The 26,288-nt window shown below is 41.1% G+C and overlaps 1 protein-coding gene across 6 annotated transcripts in view; it reads right to left on the reverse strand.

Moving 5' to 3' along the window:
• LOC122539368 (calnexin-like) overlaps window positions 1-26,288 on the reverse strand; it is a 70,264-nt gene that overhangs the window by 4,812 nt on the left and 39,164 nt on the right. For all 6 annotated transcript variants that reach the window (XM_043674127.1, XM_043674122.1, XM_043674123.1 and 3 more), the window contains exons 7-14: window positions 19,726-19,918; window positions 16,954-17,143; window positions 16,657-16,770; window positions 16,046-16,202; window positions 13,999-14,214; window positions 10,805-10,924; window positions 9,565-9,691; window positions 2,108-2,223 (exon numbers count right to left, since the gene is read on the reverse strand). In XM_043674127.1, coding sequence (XP_043530062.1) covers window positions 2,108-2,223; window positions 9,565-9,691; window positions 10,805-10,924; window positions 13,999-14,214; window positions 16,046-16,202; window positions 16,657-16,770; window positions 16,954-17,143; window positions 19,726-19,918 — 1,233 coding nt within the window. The remainder of the gene's footprint in view (window positions 1-2,107; window positions 2,224-9,564; window positions 9,692-10,804; window positions 10,925-13,998; window positions 14,215-16,045; window positions 16,203-16,656; window positions 16,771-16,953; window positions 17,144-19,725; window positions 19,919-26,288) is intronic.

Consider the following 26,288-nt stretch of genomic DNA (forward strand, 5'->3'; position numbering starts at 1 on the left):
CTTGCCTTTCCAAATACATGTACATCCTGTCCCTCAGGATTCCCTCCAACAACTTGCCCACCACCGAGGTCAGGCTCACCGGTCTATAGTTCCCTGGCTTGTTTTTACCGCCCTTCTTAAACAGTGGCACCACGTTTGCCAACCTCCAGTCTTCCAGCACCTCACCTGTGACTATCGATGATACAAATATCTCAGCAAGAGGCCCAGTAATCACTTCTCTAGCTTACCCCATCAGCTGAAAAGTGAAAACTGTTCTACCAAAAATTATCACCAATGATTTCAAGGCATCAGCAACGAACACTAACACTCCAAAACTGCTGTCCTTGGCCCTCCATTCTACAGAACAACTTTAGGATTGATATAGTGCTTTCATCTGTTAAGAGTTGAATATTTTCTTTGTCTAAATGAATACTGCATCATTGCTAAAACTCTGCTTAACAAATTTAATACACTTTCTGAAAATTGCTTACAAATTGTCAACTGCCTATATTAAATAACTCGGATCACAAGCCCTTCCAAAGTCAAGAAAGAAATAGGAACCAAGACCCACCCTTGAACCTGATATTTCTCATTTTTGTGGAAACCAGAATGGGGCAGTCTGGAGTTTCTGGAAACAGCTGGACATGTAAATGTTTGCTTTCCTCCAATGAAATTCGATTGTGGTGTCCCCTTTACTTGGAACCTCGAGTGTGAAGATTAAATCAAGGAAGTGCACGTCTGTTCTTGGTTCATTTTTTTGGAAGTCCAGCATATCCTTTTGGAGAGCTGAGGTACTTACGGGTAAGGGGTCAGGTATCCTTTGGGGGATGTGTCAGGTGTCCTTTGGGACTATTTGCTGTGGGGACTAAGTTGGCATGGGATAAGAGAAGCCATAGAGGATGGGTAGGTAATGAATAGGCTATAAAGGGGCATGGCAGATGGTAAATAAACATTGGAATGGCATGGAGAGTATGAGAGATAAGCAGATGATGCAGAGTCAAGACTGTGGTGCTGGAAAACGACAGCAGGTCAGGCAGCATCCAAGGAGCAGGGAAATCAATATTTCGGGCAATTTTCCTGCTCCTCTGATGTGACCTGACCTGTTGTGCTTTTCCAGCACCACACTCTCTACTCTTATCTCCAGCATCTGCAGTCCTCACTTTCACCTTGATGATGCGGTGTGTCTAGGGATAAGAGAGAGTGAGCAGGAAGAATTCTTCATCAAGACAGCAGTGGAGTAACTGGAATGAGCAGTCTAGTCCGGTCAGCTTTTGCTCCTTGCTTTGGCTTTCTTATTTCTTGGTTTTCTTTTCTTTAGAGTGTGCAGAGTGGCAGGTGAGGGAGGAGGCCTCAGACATTGGCAACACTGGGACAAGCTGGATATGGCTCCAACCCTGCCTGAGATTTTCCAACAAGCGAGGAGCAGGTTCTGGCTTTCCCTGAGCCCAGGAGCTGTTAACTGAACTGTGTCTTAATAATTTTAAAGAAGTAAAATTATGCATAACTTCTGTCACTGATGTAGGCACCATGGTGGGGCGAATTATAAAACTTTTCACTATATTTTTCATGTAAAAGTGCACATAGCAATATATAAAAGAGGAATCTTTACTTTTAAAGATCAACCACAATGCTGGAGCCCCAAGGCAAAAATCCAGCACCAACTGGACTGAAACCAGAACAGTGAGCAAATCATTTTTAAAAGTGGCATTTGCACAGCAAAGATTTCTTCCACCTCTGCACAGCTGATGCAAGAACAAAAATTGGGACCCAGAAAACCTAGGTTGACCTTCTAACAAGTCTGTCTTAATGCACCTCCATCCTGTAATCTCTGGACTGCTCCCATAGTCTATGGCTCTGAGCCTATCCTAGCCTCATGCCCCCCAGAGTGAAAGTTAGGTCCAGTGGGGACCCTTTAACCAATGTATGTAGGTTGAATCAGGAAACTTCCTGACTTGGGTCATATTGAGAGCAAGAATCCAATTCTACATTTCCTTCAGTGTGCTCTACAGACAGCTATAAAATCAAGTACTTTTATAGTTTGCCTAAAAATTTAAAACAAAAAGACTTAGTTATGTATGCAAAGCCCAGTATGCTTAAAATGAGAACATCCATTGAAACAATGACTAACCTCATCCTCTGAAGCTGATTTTGACTTACTGCCCTCTTCATCTTCCTCTTCATCGTCGTCCTCTTCTTGACTGCCTTCTCCAATGTTTTCATCATCTCCACTTGCCTTCTCATCTTCTACATTAAAAAAAAGTTTAAAAACCAGTAGACAGGCATGATGAAAATCTAGTACAATAATACAAAATGCATTGAAAAACTAATGAAACATTGGTTTTTATCTCACGATGCCCCGAGTATGAAGTGGAGAAAGTTATGCCTCTTGGACAAAATCCATCTGAAGTGCCACATTCCATTTAGACTTCGTACATCAGAAAAGAACGGAGGAACAATACTGATTTACAAGAATGAATCCAGGATTGAGGGGGTTAGGCCATGTGTAGTTGCATACACTTAGCCAGTACGTGAGTATAGTAGAGTGTTCAACATCAACCACAATGTTGGAGCCCCAAGGCAAAAATCCAGCCCCAACTGGGGCTGGCAAAACCAGAACAGCAGGTAATCATTTTTAAAAGTGGCATTTGCAGAGCCAAGATTTCTTTCACCTCTGCACAGCCAATGCAGGAACAAAAATTGGGAGCCAGAAAACGTAGGGTTAGGGAGAGCTGGGGAAAGACTTAAAAGGGACCGGAGGGGCAACATTTTCACATAAAAAGGTGGTGCATTTATGGAATGAGCTGCCAGAGAAAGTGGTGGAGGCTGGTACAATTACAACATTTAAAAGGAATCTGGATGAGTACATGAATAAAGAGGATTTAGACGGATATGGGCCAAGCGCTTGCAAATGGGACTAGATTAATTCAGGATATCTGGTTGGCATGGACGAGTTGGACTGAAGGGTCTGTTTCTGTGCTGTACAACTCTATGACTCTAATGACAAAAATTATTTTGTCATGTGGAAGAATCAAGAGGCAGGGGAGTATTATCTTGAAATTAAAGCCATACCTTACAGCAGTGAAATCAGGAAGCATTTTTTCACAAAAAATGATAGAAGAAGCATGTATTATTAATCTGGCAAATGCCGAGTTTAGGACTAGTGAAGCTTTCGAATCAGAGAAACAGGGAATATAGAGCAAAGGTGGGAGACTAGAGTTACCATAATCAGCTGTGATCTGTCTGAATGGCAGGACAAGCTCAATGGTCATAGCCAGTTCATGAAGTACATACATACACAAACAAACAAACCAACCACATGAAAATAAAAATTACAAAAAGAAAAGAACCGAGAACGATCATTTCCAAATAATCTCAGAATTGCACTGGAGGAGAAAAAAGTCTTAAAATGAGGATGGGATGTGTATGGACTAGACAGGACCTCCTCAAAATATTTTAAGCAGATAGTCTAGACTCTAAATTTTTCTTATTTTTAAAGGCAAGCGTGAGTTGCCTGTTCCAGATGCAATGTGACTGGGTGACTGGTCAAACTACTCTATGTTAAGCAAAACACATTTATTTAAAAATTAAAATACAACTGAAGAAAGAGGAATTTAGACTAACAACTCTATTGGAAAACTTAACAGGACAATAGATACAGTAACTATTACTGATTACTCAAGGGAGACTGATTAGCACGGTTTGATCTTATGGAATACAGGGAGAACTAGCTATTTGGATACAGAAGTGGCTCAAAGGTAGAAGACAGAGGGTGGTGGTGGAGGGTTGCTTTTCAGACTGGAGCCCCGTGACCAGTGGAGTGCCACAAGGATCGGTGCTGGGTCCTCTACTTTTTGTCATTTACATAAATGATTTGGATGCGAGCATAACAGGTACAGTTAGTAAGTTTGCAGATGACACCAAAATTGGAGGTGTAGTGGACAGCGAAGAGGGTTACCTCAGATTACAACAGGATCTTGACCAGATGGGCCAATGAGTACAGGAGTTGGGAGGTCATGTTGCGGCTGTATAGGACATTGGTTAGGCCACTGTTGGAATATTGCGTGCAATTCTGGTCTCCTTCCTATTGGAAAGATGTTGTGAAACTTAAAAGGGTCCAGAAAAGATTTACAAGGATGTTGCCAGGTTGGTGGATCTGAGCTACAGGGAGAGGCTGAACAGGCTGGGGCTGTTGGAGTGTCGGAAGCTAAGGGGTGACCTTACAGAGGTTTACAAAATTATGAGGGGCATGGATAGGATAAATAGACAAAGTTTTTTCCCTGGGGTCAGGGAATCCAGAACTAGAGGGCATAGGGTTAGGGTGAGAAGGAAAAGATATAAAAGAGACCTCAGGAGCAACTTTTTCACACAGAGGGTGGTACGTGCATGGAATGAGCTGCCAGAGGAGGTGGTGGAGGCCTGTACAATTGCAACATTTAAGAGGCATTTGGATGGGTATATGTATAGGAAGGGTTTGGAGGGATATGGGCTGGGTGCTGGCAGGTGGGACTAGATTGGGTTGGGATATCTGGTTGGCATGGACGGGTTGGACCGAAGGGTCTGTTTCCATGCTGTACATCTCCAGGACTCTATGACTCTAAAAGATTTACAAAGGTGTTGTCAGGGTTGGAGGATTTGAGCTAAGGGAGAGATTGAATAGGCTGGGGTGGTTTTCCCTGGAGCATTGGAGGCTGAGGGGTAAGCTTACAGAGGTTTATAAAATCATGAGGGGAATGGATAGGATAAATGGATAGATGGGGTAGTCCAGAACTAGAGGGCATAGGTGAGGGGGAAGATATAAAAGAGACCTAAGAGGCAACGTTTTCACGCAGAGGGTGATACATGTATAGAATGTGCTGCCAGAAGAAGTGGAGGAGACTAGTACGATTGCAACATTTAAAAGGCATCTGGATGGGTATATGAATAGGAAGGGTTTGGAGGGATATGGGCCGGGTGCTGGCAGGCAGGACTAGATTGGATTGGGATATCTGGTTGGCATGGACGGGTTGGACCGAAGGGTCTGTTTCCATCATGTACATCTTTATGACTCTATAACTGTTCCAATATGGTTTCATCCAATAAATACACCCCTTGGAAAAAGGGAAATTCAGACAGACTCTCACATGCAGTTCTCTCATTCAGGAGAAAATTCAGAGAGAGTAGTAGCCAGGAAACATTCATTGAAGTTTCCAACTCTGTTGAGACCCCAATAGCTTCTGCTTCAAGCTAAAACTAACAACTCAGAAATCCTGATCTGTCAGAAATAGCCACACCCAATCAGGCTGTTTTAAACAAAAAACCTTAAGGCCTCCCAAGCTGTTTACTCTAGTGGTTCTAGTAGACTGCTTAGCGCCTCTGCCTTACAGCCTCATGTCAAAACCACCAGGACAAAAAAAAAATAATTTATTTAAGTAACAGCATTGTCACAGATATTAGTATACTTCAGGTTTCTGAAATTCTTCTCATTCTGAGACATTTAAACAATTTATTCTAAACATGAGCTAAGAGAACACAAAATGCATAGCTGAAACACCAAGATTGTTTTACTGCATGCCTTTTATCTTGAACTGGCCAGGACCATTTTACAATACCTCAAGAATAATAGGGGCAGATTCAGCTGACAAATTTAAAACAGGAATCAGACCTATTTTTGTGAAGAGACAGCTGAGACACGATATCTTTTGAATTTTGGAATTATTTAGTTGCTTCCTCCCAGTTCAACATGTTCCTCTGTTCTTAATTAAAACTGAAAGCAAATCACAGCTATATTGCCCAAATCAAAAATACTCCAGTACCAAATTACCAGATTTTTAAAAAATCATAAGGATGGACTCAGGGTTCAAACTATGAGCAGCTAGAGGAGTTTCTAGTTTGGGAGACATGTTTGATGTCTTTTGAGCAACTGAGCCACAGATACGGGTTGCCCAGCAGAGACCTTTTCCGTTTTTTTCAGGTTAGGGATTTCATCCAGAAGACGACTACGCTTCTCACTAAGCCCTTTAAGCCCGATACAGAGAGGATGTTGCTACGTTCCACAAGCACCCTTTCGGTTAGTGCCCTCTATCGCCTGCTGGGTGGCAGGGCCAGGCAGGATATTAAGTGGTTATGTGAGGTCTGGGAGCAAGAGCTGGGAGTGGAGATCTCTTCTGAAACATGGGAGAACATATGGGAGAAGACTCGAAAGATCTCAATCTGTAACAGACATGTGCTATGCAGTTAAAAGTTCTGCACAGGGCATATCTGGCACCAGACCATCTGGCGAAGTTTAAAAATGGGGCATCTTCAGTATGCCCCAAATGTAAAATAAGTGTAGGTACTCTTACCCATTGCTTCTGGACCTGCCACAGCCTCCGTCTTTATTGGAGTGCTGTGGCGGGAGAGATAGGGAGGGTATTGAGGACTGAAGTCAAAATAGACCCGATATCTCTCCTTTTAGGTCTACCGAATTTACCATCTTTAGATGGGCATGGGAAGAAACTATTTAATATTCTTGCACACAGTGCATGGAAGAATATTCTGATGAATTGGATGTCTCAGAACCTGCCGGGCCTGCTAGGATGGCAGAAATGAATTATGGAGCACATTCCTTTGGACCTTTTCACAAACCTGGTGCAATACACAACAGACAATTTTTATAAGACATGGCAGCCCTACTTGAGTTATTTGGATACAGATTAATTAGTTATCTTAACTAGGGTGTTTGGTTAACCAGGATGATTAGATTTGTCAAGCCCTGGGCCCTGGAGGGGGTCTCCCGAGTTAATGCGGGTATGTATACAATGCTCCTGTTCCTTTGTTTGGGAGCCTTGCGCTGAGCATAGCTGTTCTGTATTTTGTTATTTTTTGCTTTTTTTTTGGTGTTGCTTTGAACAGTGTTAGGGTTTGCTTTGTATTATAGAGTAGATTAGTAGTTAGTAGATAGTAGTTGTATTATAATTTGTGTTTTTTTTCTTATTATACTGATACTTTGTTTTTTTCAATAATTTTATGTGTTTGTAAAGTTAAAAAAAATTGCTAATAAATATATTTACAAAAAAACCCATAAGATTGAATGAAAGAAGTTGCTGGAGACACCCAGCAGATCAGCTATCATCTGTGAACAGAGAAACAAAGTTAAAGTTAAAGATCTAGGTTTTCAGAAGGTGGATCCGGAATCTATAAATAGCTACTCACTAGTTAGTCATTAAGATAAAAGTATTTTCATTTTCACATGTTGTGTGCTGTTGTCTATTTCCTTTTATCTATTTTTCTTTAAGAACTACTGGACACTGATTTAAGCTGACTGACAAAAGAAGCGATGGTGATGAGGAAAACATTTTATACAGCATGTCATTAGAATTCACAAGATGGTGGACGTAGGTTCAACTGAAGCCTTGAGAACTGAATAATATTCTGAAGCAAAACAAAACTCAGGATTATCAGGAAGAGGAAACGTAGTGGGACATATTGACTAGCTCTTCTGGACAGCCAGCTTGAACACTGGCTGAATGGCCTCTTTCTTTGCTACAACCATGATTTTGTTCTTAGTTATGAACTTTCATACTTATTTGCAGTAATTAAAAAGTTTTTAAAAAGGCTCAACACCTAATCATTCACAGTTGCAAAATTATTTTAAAATGAACAAAAAATTAGGTAACAGAGCCCATATATGTAGATACAGTTGGAGGGAAGTTTAGGATGAGAATACCACAGTGTAGGACCAGGATCACTGAAAGTACAGCCATCAATGTTAGGGCTAAACAAACATGAGATACATATGATTACTTAGAGGAATGCAGAGACCTTTTGCTTTGGGTGGGGGAAGCTGGGGGAGTTGTTCAAGGCCTCATAGTGATTACAGGTATGAGAATTTTAAGTTTGAAGTGCTTTATTAAAAAAAAAAGCTAATTCTGTTGGCAAAGGTGTAATGAATGTTTAGGGTTTGGTTTGAGTTCAGATATGGCAGAAGGGCTTTGGATGAGTTTAAGGCTGAAGGAGGGTGCGGGTTTGAAAGACAGACAAGAGAAAAAATTGGAAAGAAGATACCATAGGGTTGAGTTCAGTAGCAGTTCAGTTGAGGCAAGGGTGAAGACAGGAAATATTACTGAAGTGACCTTTGTAATAGTTAAGCTGTAGCAGAAGGTCAGTTCTGATAGGAAGTACAAGTTGCAAACAAAAAAACAAAGTTGAGTCATCTGTTTCAATCTAAGATGATGGCCATGGATGGGTACAGATTAATGGTGTGAATCAAAGGTAATAGTTTTGTTGTTTCCAATCTTCAACCAGAATAAGTTGCTGTTCATCACAAATCAATGTGAAACAAGTAATCTCACAACACAGAAGCAGTGTAAACATAGATCAGTGAGCTGAATCTTAATTTATTTGGCTGTCAGTTTCGCTGGGTTAAAGTCATTACTGCATCTCAGCACATTAACTAACTACCCTGCTCATACAAAGCCACTACTTTCATCTCCCTTAATACCTACCTCTCTCTCACTTCAGGAGAAAAAGCCCCCATAAAGGCAGAAAGAGTCAAAGCAGGTAGTGTGCTGCTGGAGATTTGGCTCCCCACACTTGAGGATTTTGATTGTGACCAGCCCAAGTGACTGACTGACTGTTGCCAAACCCTTGAACTGGTTTTGGAAGCTGCTCTTAACTTACTGTGACAAGAGGATCTCAGTGAAAGCTATCTTCCTTGACTTGATCGAGACCTGATGACAACAATGATAAGCTTCCTGGCTTTGTAATTGTACGAAATAATTCAGCAATACTCCAAGACCCAGGTATTTCTAGCTGAGGGGACAAGGTACAAAAAGGCAAGCCAAGGCAGAGATGATGCGAGTATCCAAGTAGGCTCAAAAGGAGCCGGCACAGATAAAATGGGTCAAATGGCGTCCTCTACTGTAAAATCCCATGATTCTCAGGGGGTGCCAAGAGAGCGAGTTGACGTTGGAGATGCAGCCTGTCCAGTTCATAAGCTTGGTGTTTGTCTCTGAGTGCAAAATGTTCGTGCTACAGCTTTACAAATGATGGTTGCCTTTGCACCTAGAGGTGCACGTACTGTAAATGGGTTAGAAGGTGTCATGAGGGCTCTTTGATGCTGGCACATGGCGGATGCTAACGTCTGTGTTGTGGGTGTATCACCAGTGTTTGAAGTCTGCTCTGAGAAGTTGGTGCCTGGTGCTCAACATGGAAGCCCTTTGGAGAAAGTTAAAGCCACCAAGTACCCGCTGAAGTTCTACATTTAGAAATTTTTAGCATTTAGTTTGCTTGCAGCAATTATAGAAATGCAATGTATGATACAAAGCTGTATATTAATGAGGCGATTCACAGTTAATAAAGTCATTAATAAGCAATAATCCTACTTAATAGATAATGCACCACTGTCTAGCCTCGACACCTGGAACTTAGTTAAAACATGCAGCGAGTTGTCCCCAATGTTGAGATAAATCTAACATGACTGCGTTACATCTGTCATCTTAGCCTTATCATTTAAGCCTCTAATATTCCAGCAGTTCATTATTACTACATTTTCTTATTAGGAATCCTTTCAGAAATTATTCCCCTTCAAATAATTTAAAAAGAGAAGACAAGATACTGTTCTTATACCTTTTGCAAGATTACATTCTTTCTTATCATCAATCACGTCTTCCTGCTCATCTTCCTGATTTAGTTCTTCTCTGACATCAGGCTGCATAGCATCTGTTTTCTTATAAGCAGCTGCATCATCAGTTTTCTAAAAGAATCGTAAAATTTATTTACAGTTCCATAGTTCTTCTGTTATTAAGGTCAATCTTAAAAACCTATTTCTTGAAAATTCCAGTTCAGAGTCATCAGTAATTTTTGCCTTCTATACCCTTCTACTTCAGGGCTGCCAACCACGATTACGGATATTCCTGGGGGTTTCATTGCAAGATTTCTTGTTTCCAATCACCTTACTATACATCAGTTTTGACCAGCAACAATAGCTAACCAAATGAAATGTGTTCAAAGAAAATTAAACAAAAAACAAAATTTGTTTTATTGGTTCTTTGGTCACAAGAAAATTTAGGAGGACTGGCAAACCTCCTGTCTGCCTATAATAGAATTAAAAACTCCCAACAAACTGAATAAGTAGGAAAAAAATTCTAAAAACGAATTGGCAGTGGGAACATGGTCTGATATTTCTTCCTTAAACTCAATGGGAAGAATTTCTCAGGCAGTGAGTTTTCTGCTCTGGGAGGTAGTAAGTTTAGAGGCAGAAAAATGACTTAAACTGACAAGGTGGTGATATATTCAAATTTAGACAGCTTCACTACAATTATATACTGGGAGAGAAGGCCCAAAATCAAGCATCTCACCCCACTATCAACTGAAGCCCCGAGGCCTCAATAAAATTCAGCATCAGTACTTTTGTACCCAGGCCAAATTCAGCATTATCCAGAGATCAAAATTGGGAGCATCGTAACCTATAAAGCTGAATATAGACAAGTAATCAAACAGCCACTGAAAGCTCAAGTCCTATTTTTCCAAAGGTGCTATAGCATGTCTGGCAGGTTGACTTAAAAATGCATTGCTCTTGGTGAAATGATTGTGACCGTACTTCAAGTCCCAGCTGCTCCAGAAATGCATAATAGCATACCAATGAGAAAATTTAAGAAAAAAAAAGGGTTTCCAGCTTGTGATGTCTATCAATACCAGTGAGGTAACAGTAGGCACAGTGGGGGCTTTTGTGGTGTGGTCGTAGTGTCCTAACTCTGACTTAGAAGGCTCAGGGGTCAAGTCCCACTTTCTGCAGGTGGTGTATAATAACATCTCTGAACAGAATGATTAAAAAAAAATCAAGCTAACCTTTCATGCATTTTCTTACCTTGCTTGGCCAGCAGAACAGCACAATTAGCCCTAAAGGTAAAACAGCTGTCAGGATGTAAATAATCCAAAGCCAGGGACGCTCTTCTGCAGCAATTGTCAACTGACCCAAGACACCAGGCTGAAAAGAGAGAAGGATGAACCTCATAAATGATATCAAATAATCTTCATTCTGATACACACAAGGACTTCTGCTGTACTGGAAATCTCAACATCATGATGGACAAACAACACCATGAAATAAACACAGAATTCGTTTGATTGCATCAAGAGATGTGGTCAGATTAATTAAGTTTGAATTAAACTCAGTTTTAAAATTGATTTATTAGTAGAATGTTCTTAAAATTCTCGTCAGCAGAATGGATGTTGTGAGACAGGAGAAAGAAACAGAAGGAGACATATGCTGTATTGGGACAGGGAACAAAGGAAAATGAAACCCATAAAAATGGGGAAAATAAATCCCTTAAAATTTTATTTAAAATACACAAATTGTTTTCTTATAGTTATTATTATAGTAAAACCATATTGGATTAAAAAAAAGCTTTAAGATTGGACTTCTATTTTTGAGTTTAAAACACATAAAAACATAGGAGCAGGGATAGACGATTTAGTCTATCGAGTTCTCTGTCACAGAATAAGATGTCCCACTTTCCTGTCATTTCCTTGTAACCACAGATTCCCTCAATGTTTAAAAACTGTTAGTGACACAGGACTGCAGAGGCTGGGTTATGTATATTTAACACTGAAATAAAGACCTCTGTAGTTTCACTAGTCTCCAAGAGAAGAAATCCCTCAACACTGGATACAGACAACCCCTTGTTCTGAGATTGCACTTGACTCTCCTAAGAGGAGAAACAACAACCTCTCTACACCCTGTCAAGTCTCCTAAAAAATTTTGTATGCTTCAATAAAGGTTCCTCTCATTCTTCTAAACACCAATGAGACCAGGCCCAACCTACTCAAATTATTCTCTGAAGACAATCTCTCTGGCCAAAAATATAAAGGAGGATAGTAAAGGCTTTTATAGGTATATGAAAAGAAAAAAAATGGTTAAGACTAAAATTGGGCCCTTGAAGACAGAAACGGGTGAATTTATTACGGGGAACAAAGAAATGGCAGAAGAGTTGAATTGGTACTTTAGATCTGGAAAAAGCACAGCAGGTCAGGTAGAATCTGAGGAGAAGGAGAGTTGACGTTTTGAGCAGGACCCTTCATCAGACCTATCGTATTACCCAATCATAGTGATTGCACCATTTTTTTAAAAAATGGCCTCACTGGATGATCCTTCCAAGATGTGGCACGGTGGCACAGTGGTTAGCACTGCTGCCTCGCAGCGCCAGAGACCCGGGTTCAATTCCCGCCTCAGGCGACTGACTGTGTGGAGTTTGCACGTTCTCCCCGTGTCTGCGTGGGTTTCCTCCGGGTGCTCCGGTTTCCTCCCACAGTCCAAAGATGTGCAGGTCAGGTGAATTGGCCATGCTAAATTCCCCGTAGTGTTAGGTAAGGGGTAAATGTCGGGGTATGGGTGGGTTACGCTTCGGCGGGTCGGTGTGGACTTGTTGGGCCGAAGGGCCTGTTTCCACACTGTAAAGTAATCTAATGTCCTCCTTAGTACAACTGTGACACTCTCCTTAATCAGTTATGCAATTTACCCACCCTTTTTGCTTGCCTCTCAGTCTTGCCTGAAATATCTAAATCCTGTAACGTTGAGATCTTTGTCCTGTCCATCTTTGAAGGAAGTTTCTGTAATGACTACCACATAGGAGTCCCACGCACTAATCAAAGCTTTAAGCTCATCAGCTTTACCAGTTATGCTCCTTGCATTAACTTAAATACATGTCAGACTGCCAATCTTGCCATGTTCATTAATCTGGTCCCGACTGTTCTTCTTGTTAGACTTTAAGTAATATGGACCTTCTGCTCAAATCACTCCACATGCTGACCTATTGTTCCATTTCCCACTCCCCTGCCTCTCAATAAACCCTTGATTCCTGAAGAAGGGCCTGTGCCCGAAACGTCGAATCTCCTGTTCCCTGGATGCTGCCTGACCTGCTGTGCTGTTCCAGCAATAAAGTTTCAACTTTGATCTCCAGCATCTGCAGACCTCACTTTCTCCTCACAATAAACCCTATTGAATGGCGCTAACAAACCTCCCTGCAAGGATATTGGTGCCCCTTCAATTTATGTGCAACCTGTCCTTTTGTAGATGTCCCAGTTGTATTGGTAGAGATCCCAGTATTCCAGATACTTGAAGCCCTCCCTCCTACACTAGCTCTACAGTAATGCATTCATCTATAATAACATATCATTTCTGGACTCACTAGCATGTAGCACAGGGAGTAAGCTTAAGACTACAATCCTAGAGGTCCCAATTTTCAACCTCTTACCTAACTCCCTAAATTACCCTTGCAATACCTTATCTGCCTATATTGATCATGCCAATATGGACGATGACTACTGGCTGTTCACCCTTCCCCTTCAGAATAACCTGCATCAAGGAGGCAACAGACCACCTTGGACTCGCACTCATGACCACAGAAACACCCACCAGTGTCCCCGATTATACACTCCCCCATCACTCCTGCTTGCCTACCCTTCAATCCGCCCTGTTATTCAACAGAGCCAACTGTGATGCCACTAACCTGGCTGCTGCTGTTGCTTTCCCAAGAGGCCACCCTCCACCATCATCACCCGCCCCCAACAAACAGTTTCCTAAATGGTATATCTCTCAGAGACTGGAATGGCCACAGGCCTCCTGTACTGCAAGTCCATGCTTACTAGTCTTCCAGGTGGTCATCTAATGCATTTCTGTCTGTGTAGCCCTTATCTGTGGCATGACCAACTCTCTAAACGTGCTATCCATGACACTCTCAACATCATGGATGCATCATAGCAAGTCCACCTGCAGCTCCAGCCAGTGCATGTGGCAAATCAGGGCCTGCAGCTGAGTGCGCTTTCTACATACATGGTCACCATGGATACTAGAAATGTCCCTTAATCCCCACATGTTGTGTGAAGAGCATTCCACAGGGCCAAGTTCTCCAGTCACTGTGAACCTTAGCAACTACAAACAGTAAACTCCAAACCAGTTACCCAACCATACCCATTTCTTACCAGAAACAAATGGGAGAGGAAGCAAGTTAATTTTTTCAAAAGTAAAACATACCTCTTTAATTACATCGAGATGTTTCATACCTCATTTGCGGTAGCTATCATTTTCTTCAACCTCCAGCCATCTGCTGCCCACTGGTCAGATACTTCCTTCTCAGCACAGATGATAAAGTTATCAAACAAGATGTCAGAAGACATGGACCACAGTTCTAGACCAACAGCAATGATTGGAGTCATTCTGTAAGGTTCTAAATCTTGAAAATAATTAGGATTTGCAATTTTCCTTGGATTCCATACACCCTGCATATAAAAGGAGACAGACAAATAAAGGCCATTGAAAATATACTTCCCTCTCTTTCCAAACTTATTTTGCATTATTAATAGTGTACTTCTTTTCATTATGTTCCTCAGAATAGTGAAACATTATTTCTGCAGAAGCTTAGGGAGGGAGGAAGGAAATCCAATGTGCTTTATACATGCTTCAGATACAAATCCAACCTGAACTAGGAGACTTTAAAAGTAGTTGTTCAAATGGAAAACTCAGATATTAGTTCCCCCCTCTTTCATGCTGTTTTTTTCTCTCTCTCTCTCTCTCTCTCTCTCTCTCTCTGCCCCTTCGAGGGTTCTTTCGTAAGGGAGGTTCGTGCAGCAAGTCCTGGCCAGTTTGCTTGCTGTATCTTACAAACATACAGCATACCACCCCACCACCTTTTTGCTGTGGTATCCTTTTGCCGGGTTCTAGCCTCATTCTACCATTACCCATTCTCAAAAAAATTGCCACCACCAGAATATATGAAAATTGACTGCCATCTGTAATGCTGGCACAATTTTTAAAAAGGTCATCATACACCAGAAGCAACTACAGCTGCCATGTGTGGTTCCTGACATTGTCCCTAGACATGGCTGTCAAGGACAATTTGGCTCCCCACTCTGAAGCAGAGACCTGGAGGTTTTGTTGGATAAGGTGGTGCAGAGGCAGAATGTTCTCTTACCCCAGGACCAGTAATGATGGGCATGATATTAGACCATGTCAGGCTGGTCTGAAGTTGCCACTATGCCATATCAGCCATCTACCACATTGCAGAAAGATCAATGCTCTTCTCCACTCTACTAGCATAAATGCACACTTTGTTTTTGATACTCTCACTATTTCTGCTGTTGTAATCGTCTCACACCAAGGTTCATACTCTACCAGTCTTATTTTGCTGTAGCATCTTCCTTTGCTCGCTGTCGCCCACCCAACCTGATATGCCTGCATTGTAATCCTGTATGTCCTTTGCATTGCCCACCTCCACCAGAACAAACAGCTCTGACGCTAACTTACATCTCTGGTAATATCTGTGTTTCTCTCATTCCAGGATGAAATATAGAGCACGACTGAAAGAGTTAAGACAGTTAGTGGGTGGCCTGGCACATGACCTCTCACCTCTTCAGGAGTCTATCCTGACTCTGACTGCTCCAAGCAGCCTAGAACAAGCCCTCAGACTGACAATGAAGGTTGTCCTCACCAAACAAAGCCCATTTTCCATGACTTGGCAGAGGACTACTGACAACCAAAGTAAGTTTCTTGCTTGGCAATAAGACAGTACTGAGAGCCAGGCTTCTCTACCTTCAGGGTTAAAGTGCAAAAAGGCAAGGCAGGGATGCAGTGATTATCCAGGTAGGTTCGCAGTGAGCGAGCACTAAGACAGAAAGTGAACAAGCTGTGGATACAGCCTGGTCTGTCCATGAAATGGGTGCATGTCCCTGAACACAAACTGTCCTTGCTGCAGCATTCGAATGATATTTACTGTTTCACCCCGCGCAGTCAAATTTAGTTATTTCCCATATTTTTATCTTACTCATTAAACATTTGCCCATTCTTGTTCCATCTTGTAAGCTTTGCAATGATGATCAATGGTGCTAAAGCATTCCATAACATGAACATATATATAAAAACAAAGGATCATGCAAGTAGTTTCAACTATGCCACCAGCCACCTAGTGTAAATATCAGACATCCTAATACATCGGTATCTTAGTTCAAATGCTCTTCACTTCTTCCTGTTATACTGCCCAAGTAAAAGGATGCTTCATAATAATTCCTCTTTCCAGCTTGATGATATATTTTAAACACAGGTTTTATTGCATACCTGGTAGTTTGGATTATCTATCATAGGTGGTTTCCATTTTCCTTTATAGCTAGGGTTGTTCATCATAGGTGGTTCCCAAACACCACACCCAGGAGCAGTTTCACACTTGGGATTAGGAATTTGGGGAGCTTCCCACTCACCATCCATTTCTTCATCCCTGAAGAAGAAATTAGATTCTGACTGCATTACCTACATACATTGTATTGTAAGTGTTTTTTTGCTCAAATTACAAAAGTAACAGTACTAAAGAAAACTTAAGAAAATTGTATATTAAGAATTGTACAAAAAACCTTAACCAAAAGGACCGCATTACTCAGATGTTACTTATCTGTCATTTCCTTCTCAGTGAATATAGGGTCATAGTACAGAATTAAATTTAACCCATGCCATGAATTCTAAAGGCAGTAGAAAATTAGTTTAATGAATGCACTTTCCAGTAAAAGTCAGTATTTCGTTGAACATATTTAATTGGTACATATCTTTGCAGCCTGCATGTTTGTTATCTACCACATCTAAAATCAAGATATCTTCCATTTCTCCCCTCTCCTAACAGGTAGTGCAGGAACTACATATTAGAATTAATAATCCTAAAACAAAATTAAAATAATTACCAATCCTCTGGTTTTTCTGCACTGGGATCAGGGACATACTCTGCTTCATTATCCAGCCAACCTTCTGGTTTCACAGCATCCGGATCAACTATCTTTGCTGGAGCATCTTCATCCCTGAAAGAAGATCCTTTATTTTGTAGTTGTAACTGTAGAAGTATTCAAAATTATGAAATATATAATACGAGTCTGCATTGAGAAAATGCAGAAAGATTTTTTGTGACACCATATATTCCAAAGATATCAAATTAAACATTTAATTTAAAGCATTTCATAACCTCTCCTCAAGATGGTACTCACCAGTCTTCAGGCTTCTGTGCATCTGGGTCAGAGATTTTTGGTCTTTCATCCCAATCTTCAGGTTTACGGTCATTAGGATCATCTATTTCTTTGGGAGGATTAACAGGTGGAGTCATATCTTCCAGCAAATTCCCTTTACTAACAATGGTTTGGTCAATCAGCATCTCAAAGCTGTTATCTGGATTTAGCACTGTCAATTTAAAAAAAAAACACTTACTTAAAAAGTTGATAGCCCAGGCAAATTCAACAACATTCTCCATGCACACATTCTTCTCCATAGCTGCATGACTCATGTGCAAAGGGCACACATTCTTCTCCATAGCTGCATGACTCATGTGCAAAGGGACTAACATTACAGGAGGGGCACAAATTTACACATTTTTAAAAAAATACTACATGGTGCAGATATCAAATTAAGAACAAAAGAACAAAGACAAATTACAGCCCTCCAAGCCTGCACCGATCTAGATCCTCTATGTAAACCTATTGCCTATTTCTAAGTATCTGTATCCCTTTGCTCCCTGACCATTCACGTATCTGTCTAGATTCGTCTTAAATGATGCTATCGTGCCTGCTTTTACCACCACCCTCTGCGGAAAGAACTTTCCACAAATATCTCCCCTAAACTGGCTCGCATTCACTTTGAGCTCATGACCCTTAGTAATTGAAAAAGCTTCTTGCTATCCACCTTGTCTATACCTTTCATGATTTTGTAGACCTCAATCAGGTCCTCCCTCAAACTCTGTTTCTCTAATGAAAATAATCCTAATCTACTCCACCTCTCTTCATAGCCAACGCCCTCCATATCCTGTCAATATCCTACTGAACCTCCTCTGCACCCTCTCCAAAGCATCCACATCCTTTTGGTAAATGTACGCAGAACTGTACGCAGTATTTCAAATGTGGCTGAACCAAAACCGTATACAACTTTAACATGACCTGCCAACTCTTATACTCGATATCCCATCCGATGAAGGAAAACATGCTGTATGACTTCTTGATCACTCTATTGACCTGCGTTGCCACCTTCAGGGAACAATGGACACCCTTATCTTCCTGTACATCAATTTTCCCCAGGACTTTTCCATTTACTGTATAACTCGCTCTTGAATTGGATCTTCCAAAATGCATCATCTTGCATTAAAAATTCAAAACCATGATATTTTTGAAATGTGTGGATATTTTGTTGTCTTAGCTACAAGGGAAAACGCAAAGCAAAATTATCTTTGATCTGCCCTTTTGCCTCCCAGGCACAGGAGATGACTTCAAGCTCTTCAGTTGAGATCACTGAAGCTCATGGAGTGTAATTAGTATGAATATCGTAGATTAACAAACTAAATTGTTGGAAAATTTGGATATGCATTAAATGAATTTGATGTCAGTACATATATCCAGATATTTTTAACCTGTCTGTTCACGAATGTTAATCACACATGTCTGCAGCAGGTGGGACTTGGAGTCATACAGCATGGAAACGTATCCCTCAGTCTAATTCGTTTATGCTGACCAGATTTCCTCTTAACCTTTCCTATTCATGTACCTGTCCAAATGTCTTTTTAATGTTGTAACTATACCTGCATCTACTAATTGCTCTGGCAATTCAAGCCATAATTGCACCAACCTGAGAAAAATTACCCCTCGGGTCCATTTTAAATCTTTCCCCGCTCACCTTAAACCTATGCTCCCTAGTTTTGAACTTTCCTACCCTAAGGAAAAGATCTTTGCTATTCACCTAATCTAGACCCCTCATGATTTTATAACCCTCTATAATGTCACCCTCAACCAATGCTCCTGTGAAGAGAGTCCGGCCTATCCAGTCTCTCCTTGAATTCAAACCCTTTAGTCCAGATGACATCTTGATAAATGTTTTCTTGACTCTCTCTAATTCAATAACATCTGATAAAACACAGATCTCCTGGCTCAGAGGTAAGGACACTACCACTGTGCCACAAAAGCCACTCAATGTGTTTCCAAAAGCTAGGCTATGATGTGAACAGTTGTCACAGTTTTTATTTTTCATTTTCTGTTATGGAGATTATGCACGTGCAGAATACATTTCTTTGCAAATGGAAGCATTGGAAGGAGGTCATAGAAAGATTTCTTAATAATATCATCTATCATGTGAAATTTACTGAAATGATGTGTCTTTCAAGCTACATTTCAGATGGTGTACAGATGAAGTTTCATGTTGGAGAAAGATTCAAAATCCGAATTGCATGCACAATTAACAAGTTAAGATTTATCATGAATTATAATTAATTAACAAACCCCCACTCAAAAACTCTGCTGCGTTTTGGTGTAAATATTCTTAACTTTTGACAAATCTAATTAACTATATATTGAAAAATACACCGTAAGTGTCAAAAGTGAATAATTTACAGAAGCCAAAAAGCAAACGCGATATGAAATTTCAGCCATAAGGTCAGCTATACGTATTCTGAACGATTGCTTACTCAAAAGCATTTAGCACATGTGACTGTGAAAGGATCCAAATGTGGTAGTTAAAAGGAGAGTGTATGAAGGCTTAATGAATCTAAGAAAGCAGGTGCTCTCTGCAACAGCTCATTTATGTATTTCAGGATAATAAAGTCAATTAACTAAAACAAAATTCATTCAATCTTTTTCCCTCATACGTCTGAACACCTTGCTACCTAGCTTCTAAATGTTTTCTGTGAAGTCTGATTGAATTTTTGAACATAAAAGACATAATAATGGAAAATACTCATGTAAAAAGATACACAATTAGTTCAAGTCATCAAAACTGTAGAGTACCTAGAGTGTACAAATGTGTGATCTTGTCAGTGAAAAACTTTTTTAAATCAACATCAGGGCGTTTGGCATGCTTTTCTTCATAGTCTCCAGTTATGGGGTTCTTGTGTCGGAAGATGAAGTGCAGTTTGTAGTCTTCACCACATTTATCTGGCCCAAACATGATTGAGTAAGGAGTTTTGTCGAAGAAGTTTTCCTGGAGAAGGAAGAAGTGTTGACATATGGTGTATCAGAAGCTATTAACATTGTAAACTGATCTCCAGAGTACCATAGGGCATCAACTGGATCAGAGATTATTTATTAGACAGCACTATCACCTTCAGAAGAATATACAGTAGCGCCTCGACATACGAACGACCCCGTTCACAAACAAATCAGTTTATGAACAGGATTGTACGTAAAAAGTTTGCTTCAACATACGTACGAAATGCAAGGTACGAATGAAGGGACAAATGCAAAAAGCCCGTGTGCGACCACGTGGTTTCATTGTTCTGCTTTGCTATGCGCTTGTTGAACACAAAAGCTCTCGGGCCCCGTGTGATCTTATTCAGTTCGTCTTTGGCGCATGCGCTGTGAACAGCGTTCGTTGCTATGTCCAAGCATTCTTATGCTATTCGAACAATGGGAAAAATTGATTCGGTTCGCGAACCGGGTCCCGGAACGGATTAAGTTCGTAAGTTGAGTCGCTACTGTTTTAGTCCAGTATTGAAGTCATCTGATCTTTACTTTGTTAGGAACAAACTAGGTACCTAGCTCTTTAAAATTCTTACTTAATAAACAAACAATTTTTAACAATACTATTTTAGTAAAAAATAATTGCTGCTATATAGCAGAATGACCAAACTGGCATCTACAAAAAGACACCAGCTGATTGCTTACAGTTGGTAAACATTACTAATAAATAGAACCTTTCATATTATGGGTTTACCAATCTTAGAATTAAGAACTTAAAAGGTTGTAACTTCTCATCTTGCTCAAAGGCAAAATAAATCACTAGAGTACAATAATGACAAGATTAACAGTGGACTCGGATTTACATCTCAGCTATGATTATTTTATCAAGTAAAAATATCAGTACGGATGGATCTAAAACAATAACATGGGAAGAAATAAGACTCTTGGATAATTGTATATCGTCCAGATTAGTGAGCCATATCAGCACATTTTATCCTGAAATGAGGGTAAAGACCAAATAACTTTATTTTTCTGTTTTTTTTTATTGTGAACTGAAACAGGAAAGGAACTGCTTTAAGAAACGAAAGGTTTTGGAAAGCATTACTGCACTTTTAAAAGCAAATTACCTGACATTCATTGTACATGATGTTTACATTGCTCTTTCTTTAAAATATGGTTGGATGGGGAGGGGACAAACTGAGGAATGGCGACTAGTTATCGAGAACAATGACCCTCTGTCTGGCAACAACTGCAGGACTGGCTTTGTAGTTGAACAGTTTGTGGCAATGAACATCTGGTCAGAAACAAATCAGACATCTGAAAAGGAAGAAGCTGTTCATTCCACTGTCGGGATTTTTTTAAAAAATAAAAAAAACACCTCAAGCCAGAAGAAAGCCAGTTTATTTTCCTCATTGCTGTGCGCTGTGGCTCTTAACCACCAAGTCAGACACGAAGTTGTGAACCAGTCTTCTTGAGTCTCCTTCACATCAGAGAAAGCACATGTAGACAGGCAATGGAGGAGCAGGAGCATCTGGCAAGCTGTTAACGATCATCTCAGCGATGCCCGTAGGACAGAGATTTGGATTGCTGTTTTTGTGTTCTGTCTGGTGGGGAAGTTGGGGGGCACGGTGTGTGTAGTTTTATAAAGAGATTAGAGTTTGAATCAGTAGAATTATAGGTTGACAGTTCATAACTGTAGCTGGAATCTGTTTATGATCATTATTATTGTTAAGTTAAGTACAGAAACCTGGTCCATGTATTCTATTAACTTGGGTCTAAAAGGACAGAAATTGGGAGATCAAATACATTTATAATGAATATTCCTGGAATATTACCCAATTTCCAGCACTACCAAATGAGGAATAACAATATTTGAGGGCTTCTTCAAGATTTATTTGAAAATGAGAGAGAGATTTTCTTGTGAGATGGTAAACAACAGGTGGAGGAAACTTTCAAAAATCAGGTTGAATGGCTTGGCATGTAAACTGGAGGTAGCCTGACAGCATGAAGGTGGTAGAGTTAGTCAAGATATTAGCATGACACTTGGGTTTAGGAGGAAATACAAGAGAGATCAGGTACTCTAGGAGGTGAAAGCTCTTAAATCAGGTAAAAGTCAGTCATGGCGAAAGAAGTTCGAGAATGGGGAGAAATTTGAGAAACTAGAGAAGATAGAAAAAAGTAAAGAAAGACCAGCGAAACATAAGCAAAGGGAAATGGAATTAAGTGCAAGTTTAAAATGAATTAATAAATGACAGATGCTGATGTAGGCCTTGGTAGGGATAATCTGTCATAATTTGGAGGTCCAGAAAGTAAATTTGGACAGGCTCTATCAAAATTTCAGGAAAAGTATGTAGGAGGGATTCTTCATGTAATTTGAGAAAATGGCTAGACAAAAGGAATTGGGAGGACTGGGCTTTGCTCATACAGAATAATTGACAGGTAAAGCACATGAAATTTATGTTCTCCTGTCAGAGGAGATTTAGAACATAGAACAGTACAATCCAGTACAGGCCCGTTGGCCCTTGATGTTGTGCCTACCTATTTCCCACTTTAAGATCAAACAAAACTACATTTCACTATCATCCACATGCCTAAGAGTCACTTAAAATGTCCCTAAATGTATCTGACTCTACTACCAATGCTGTCTGTGTAAAGGAACCTGCCTCTGATATCTGCCCTAATCCCTCCTCTACTCAGCTTAAAATTATGCTCCTTCGTGATAGCCATTTTCACCCTGGGGGGAAAAAAAAAGTCTCTCGCTATCCAATATGCTTCTCATCATTTTGTACACCTCTAACAAGTCAATTCTCATCCTTCTTTGCTTCAATGAGGAAAGTTCCAGCTCCCTCAACCTTTTTTCATAATCCCCCCACCTCCAGTCCAGGCAGCATCCTGGGAAATCTCCTCTGCACCATCTTGAAAGCTTCCACATCCTTCCCATAATGAGATGACGAGAACTGAACAAAATATTTCAAGTGTGGTCTAACCAGGCCTTTATACAACTTCAGCATAACCTCACAGCTTAAAACTCAATACCCCGCTAATGAAAGCCAACACACCATACACCTTTAACAAATTTGGTGGCAACTTTGAGGGATCTATGGACATGAACCCCAAGATCCTTCTTTTTCTCTACACTGCCAAGAATCCTGCCTTTAACCCTACTTTGAATGAGCCTACCATGGGGAACCTTAGCAAATACCTTGCATCCAAATGCGACCTTCCAAAATGAATCACTTCACACTTGCCCAGTTTGAACTCCATCTGTCACTTCTCAGCGCAGCTCTGCATCCTATCAATGTCCCTTTGCAACCTACAGCACTATCGACAATTCACCAAATTTTGTGTCATTGACAAACTTATTAACCCATCCTTCCACCTCCTCATCCAAGTTAATTATAAATAAAATCACAAAGAGCAGAGGTCCCAGAACAGATCCCCACAGAACACCACTGGTCACTGGTCCAGGCTGAATACTTTGCATAGTACCTGGTTAGTACCTGGTCAGGACCAGCCCCCCCCTCCCACTCTGCCGAGGACATGGAGGTCCTAGGCCTCCTTCACCGCCGCTCCCTCACCAGACGCCTGGAGGAAGAACGCCTCATCTTCTGCCTTGGAACACTTCAACTCCAGGGCATCCCCCCCCCCCTGACCTATCACCTTCATCCCCTCCCCAACTCACCTATTGTGGTCTATGCTACTTTCTCCCCATCCCCACCCTCCTCTCATTTATCTCTCCATCCTTCAGACTCTCTGTCTGTATTCCTGATGAAGGGCTTTTGCCCGAAACGTCGATTTTACTGCTCCTCAGATGCTGCCTGAACTGCTGTGCTTTTCCAGCACCACTAATCTAGAATCTACTACCACCCTCTGTCTTCTATGGGCCGGCCAACTTTGCATCCAAATTTCCCAGTATCCCATGCCTCCTTACTTTGAATGAGCCTTTCTTGAACAAGAATAACTTTTGCCATGCTCCAATCATTTGGTACTATTCCAGTGGACAGTGAGGGCACAAAGATCATTGCCAAAAGGATCCCTTGATTCCTGTAGTTACCTTGTGTATATCCCATCTGGCCCAGGGGACTTATCCTCCCGTTTTTCAAGATTTCCAGCACGTCCTCCTCCTTAATATCAACATGTTTGAACATATCAGCTTATTTCACTCTATTCTCGCAAAACAAGGTCCCACTCACTATCTGAATACTGAAGCAAAGTATATAAAGATCTCCCTACCTCCTCTGACACCAGGCACAAGTTCCCTCCACTATCCCTGATCAGCCCTACCCTCACTTTGGCCATCCTCTTGTTCCTCACAAGAGTGCAGAATGCCTTGGGGTTTTCCTTAATCCTATCCACAAAGGCTTTTTCGTGCCCCCTACTAGCCAGTTTCTTCCTGGTGACCTTGTAATCCTCTAGAGTCCTGTCTGATCTTTGCTTCCTCGACCTTAAGTTAGCTTCCTTCTTCCCTCTTGACTGGATGTTCCACATCTAGTCATCCAAGGTTCCTTCACCCTACCATTACTTCCTTGCCTCAGTGGGATAAACCTATCCAGCATTTGTAGCAATTGCTCCTTAAACAACCTCGTTTCTGTCATGCATTTTCCTAAGAGTATCTGCTCCCAATTTATACTCCACAGTTCCTGCCTAATAAGATTGTAATTCCCCCTCCATCAATTAAGTACTTTCCCATACCATCTGCTCCTATCCCTCTCCACTATTATAATAAAGTCAGGGAGTTCTGATCACCATCACCAAAATGCTCTTCCACCAAGAGATTTGACACCTGACCTGGTTCACTGACAAGCACCAATCCAATATGGTCTCCCCTCCAATCAGCCTATCTACATATTGAGTCAGGAATCCTTCCTGGACACCTGACAAAATCTGTTCTGTCCAAACTATTTGCACTAAGGAGATTCCAATCAATATTAGGCATGTTGAAGTTAACCATGACAACAACCCTGTTACTTCTGTACCTTTCCAAAATCTGCCTCCAAATCTGTTCCTCTGGCGTCTCTGTTGCTACTGGGAGTGGCGGGGGGTTTGGGTGCGCGGGGTGAGAGAGAAAGAGGTCTATAGAAAACTAGGAGAAAGTGAGGACTGTAGATCAGAGTCGAAAGCACAACAGATCATGCAGCATCTGAGGAGCAGGAGAATCAAAGTTTTGGGCAAAAGCCCTTCATTAGGGATGTTGGGGGAGGGGGCGGGGTGCTGAGATATAAATAGGAGGGGACATGGGGCTTACCCCTACCCTACCACCCATTTATCTTTCATTCCCCTTCCATCCCCACTTCCAAGATGAAGGGCTTATGCCTAAAATGTCGATTCTCCTGCTCCTCGGATGCTGCCTGACCTACTATGCTTTTTCAGTGCCACACTTTGAGGTCTATAGAAAACTCCCAATAAAGGTGATTTGCTCCTTTCCTGTTCAACTTCTACTCATACTGACTCAGTAGACAAACCCTCCTTGACGACCTCCCTTTCCACAGCTGTTATGGCTCTTCCTGATTAGCAATGTCACTCCCCGACCTCTTTTACCTCACTCCCTATTCCTTTTGAAACATCTAGTCCCCAGAACATCCAACAACCATTCCTGCCCATGATATCCAAGTCTCCATAATGGCCACAGCATCATATTTCTTGGGATTATGATGATGCTCTAAAGAAAACTATATTGGCTGCATATGAATTAATGCCTGATGCATATAAACAAGGTTTTGGGAATTTAAGAAAACATGTTCGACAAAGACCATACCAAGTTTGAAAGGGTTAAGCAAGTAATTTTGAGAAGTGGATATGAGCAGTAAAAGCTGAAACCATGTATGAAGTTTGAGAGATTATTAGTGGGCGGCACGGTGGCTCAGTGGTTAGCACTGCTGCCTCACAGCACCAGGGTCCCAGGTTTGATTCTCAGCCTTGGGTGACTGTCTGTGTGGAGTTTGCACATTCTCCCAGTGCCTGTGTGGGTTTTCTCCGGGTGCTCCGGTTTCCTCCCACACAGTCCAAAGATGTGCAGGTTAGGTGAATTGGCCATCGTAAATTGCCCAAAGTGCTAGGTGCATTAGTCAGAGAGAAATGGGTCTGGGTGGGCTACTCTTCGGAAGGTTGGTGTGGACTTGTTGGGCAGAAGGGCCTGTTTCCGCACTTTAGGGAATCTAATCTTAAAGAATTTAAAAATTCATTACCTTCTCTATGAAGGACCAATGTCGAGGGCCACAGGATGGCAACTACTAGACAGGCATAGTTCATTATTTACCAGTGGCTAGAACGGATTTATTTGCAATAAATAGTAACCATTCTAAAGAAACCTGGCTCATGCTGGTCAACTTGGGTCAAAAAGACAGGTAATCTCGGGAATTTTACGTACTTTAACTTTTGTGATGACTCCATAT

This window comes from Chiloscyllium plagiosum, chromosome 32, assembly GCF_004010195.1.
Source record: "Chiloscyllium plagiosum isolate BGI_BamShark_2017 chromosome 32, ASM401019v2, whole genome shotgun sequence".
Lineage (NCBI taxonomy): Eukaryota > Metazoa > Chordata > Chondrichthyes > Orectolobiformes > Hemiscylliidae > Chiloscyllium > Chiloscyllium plagiosum.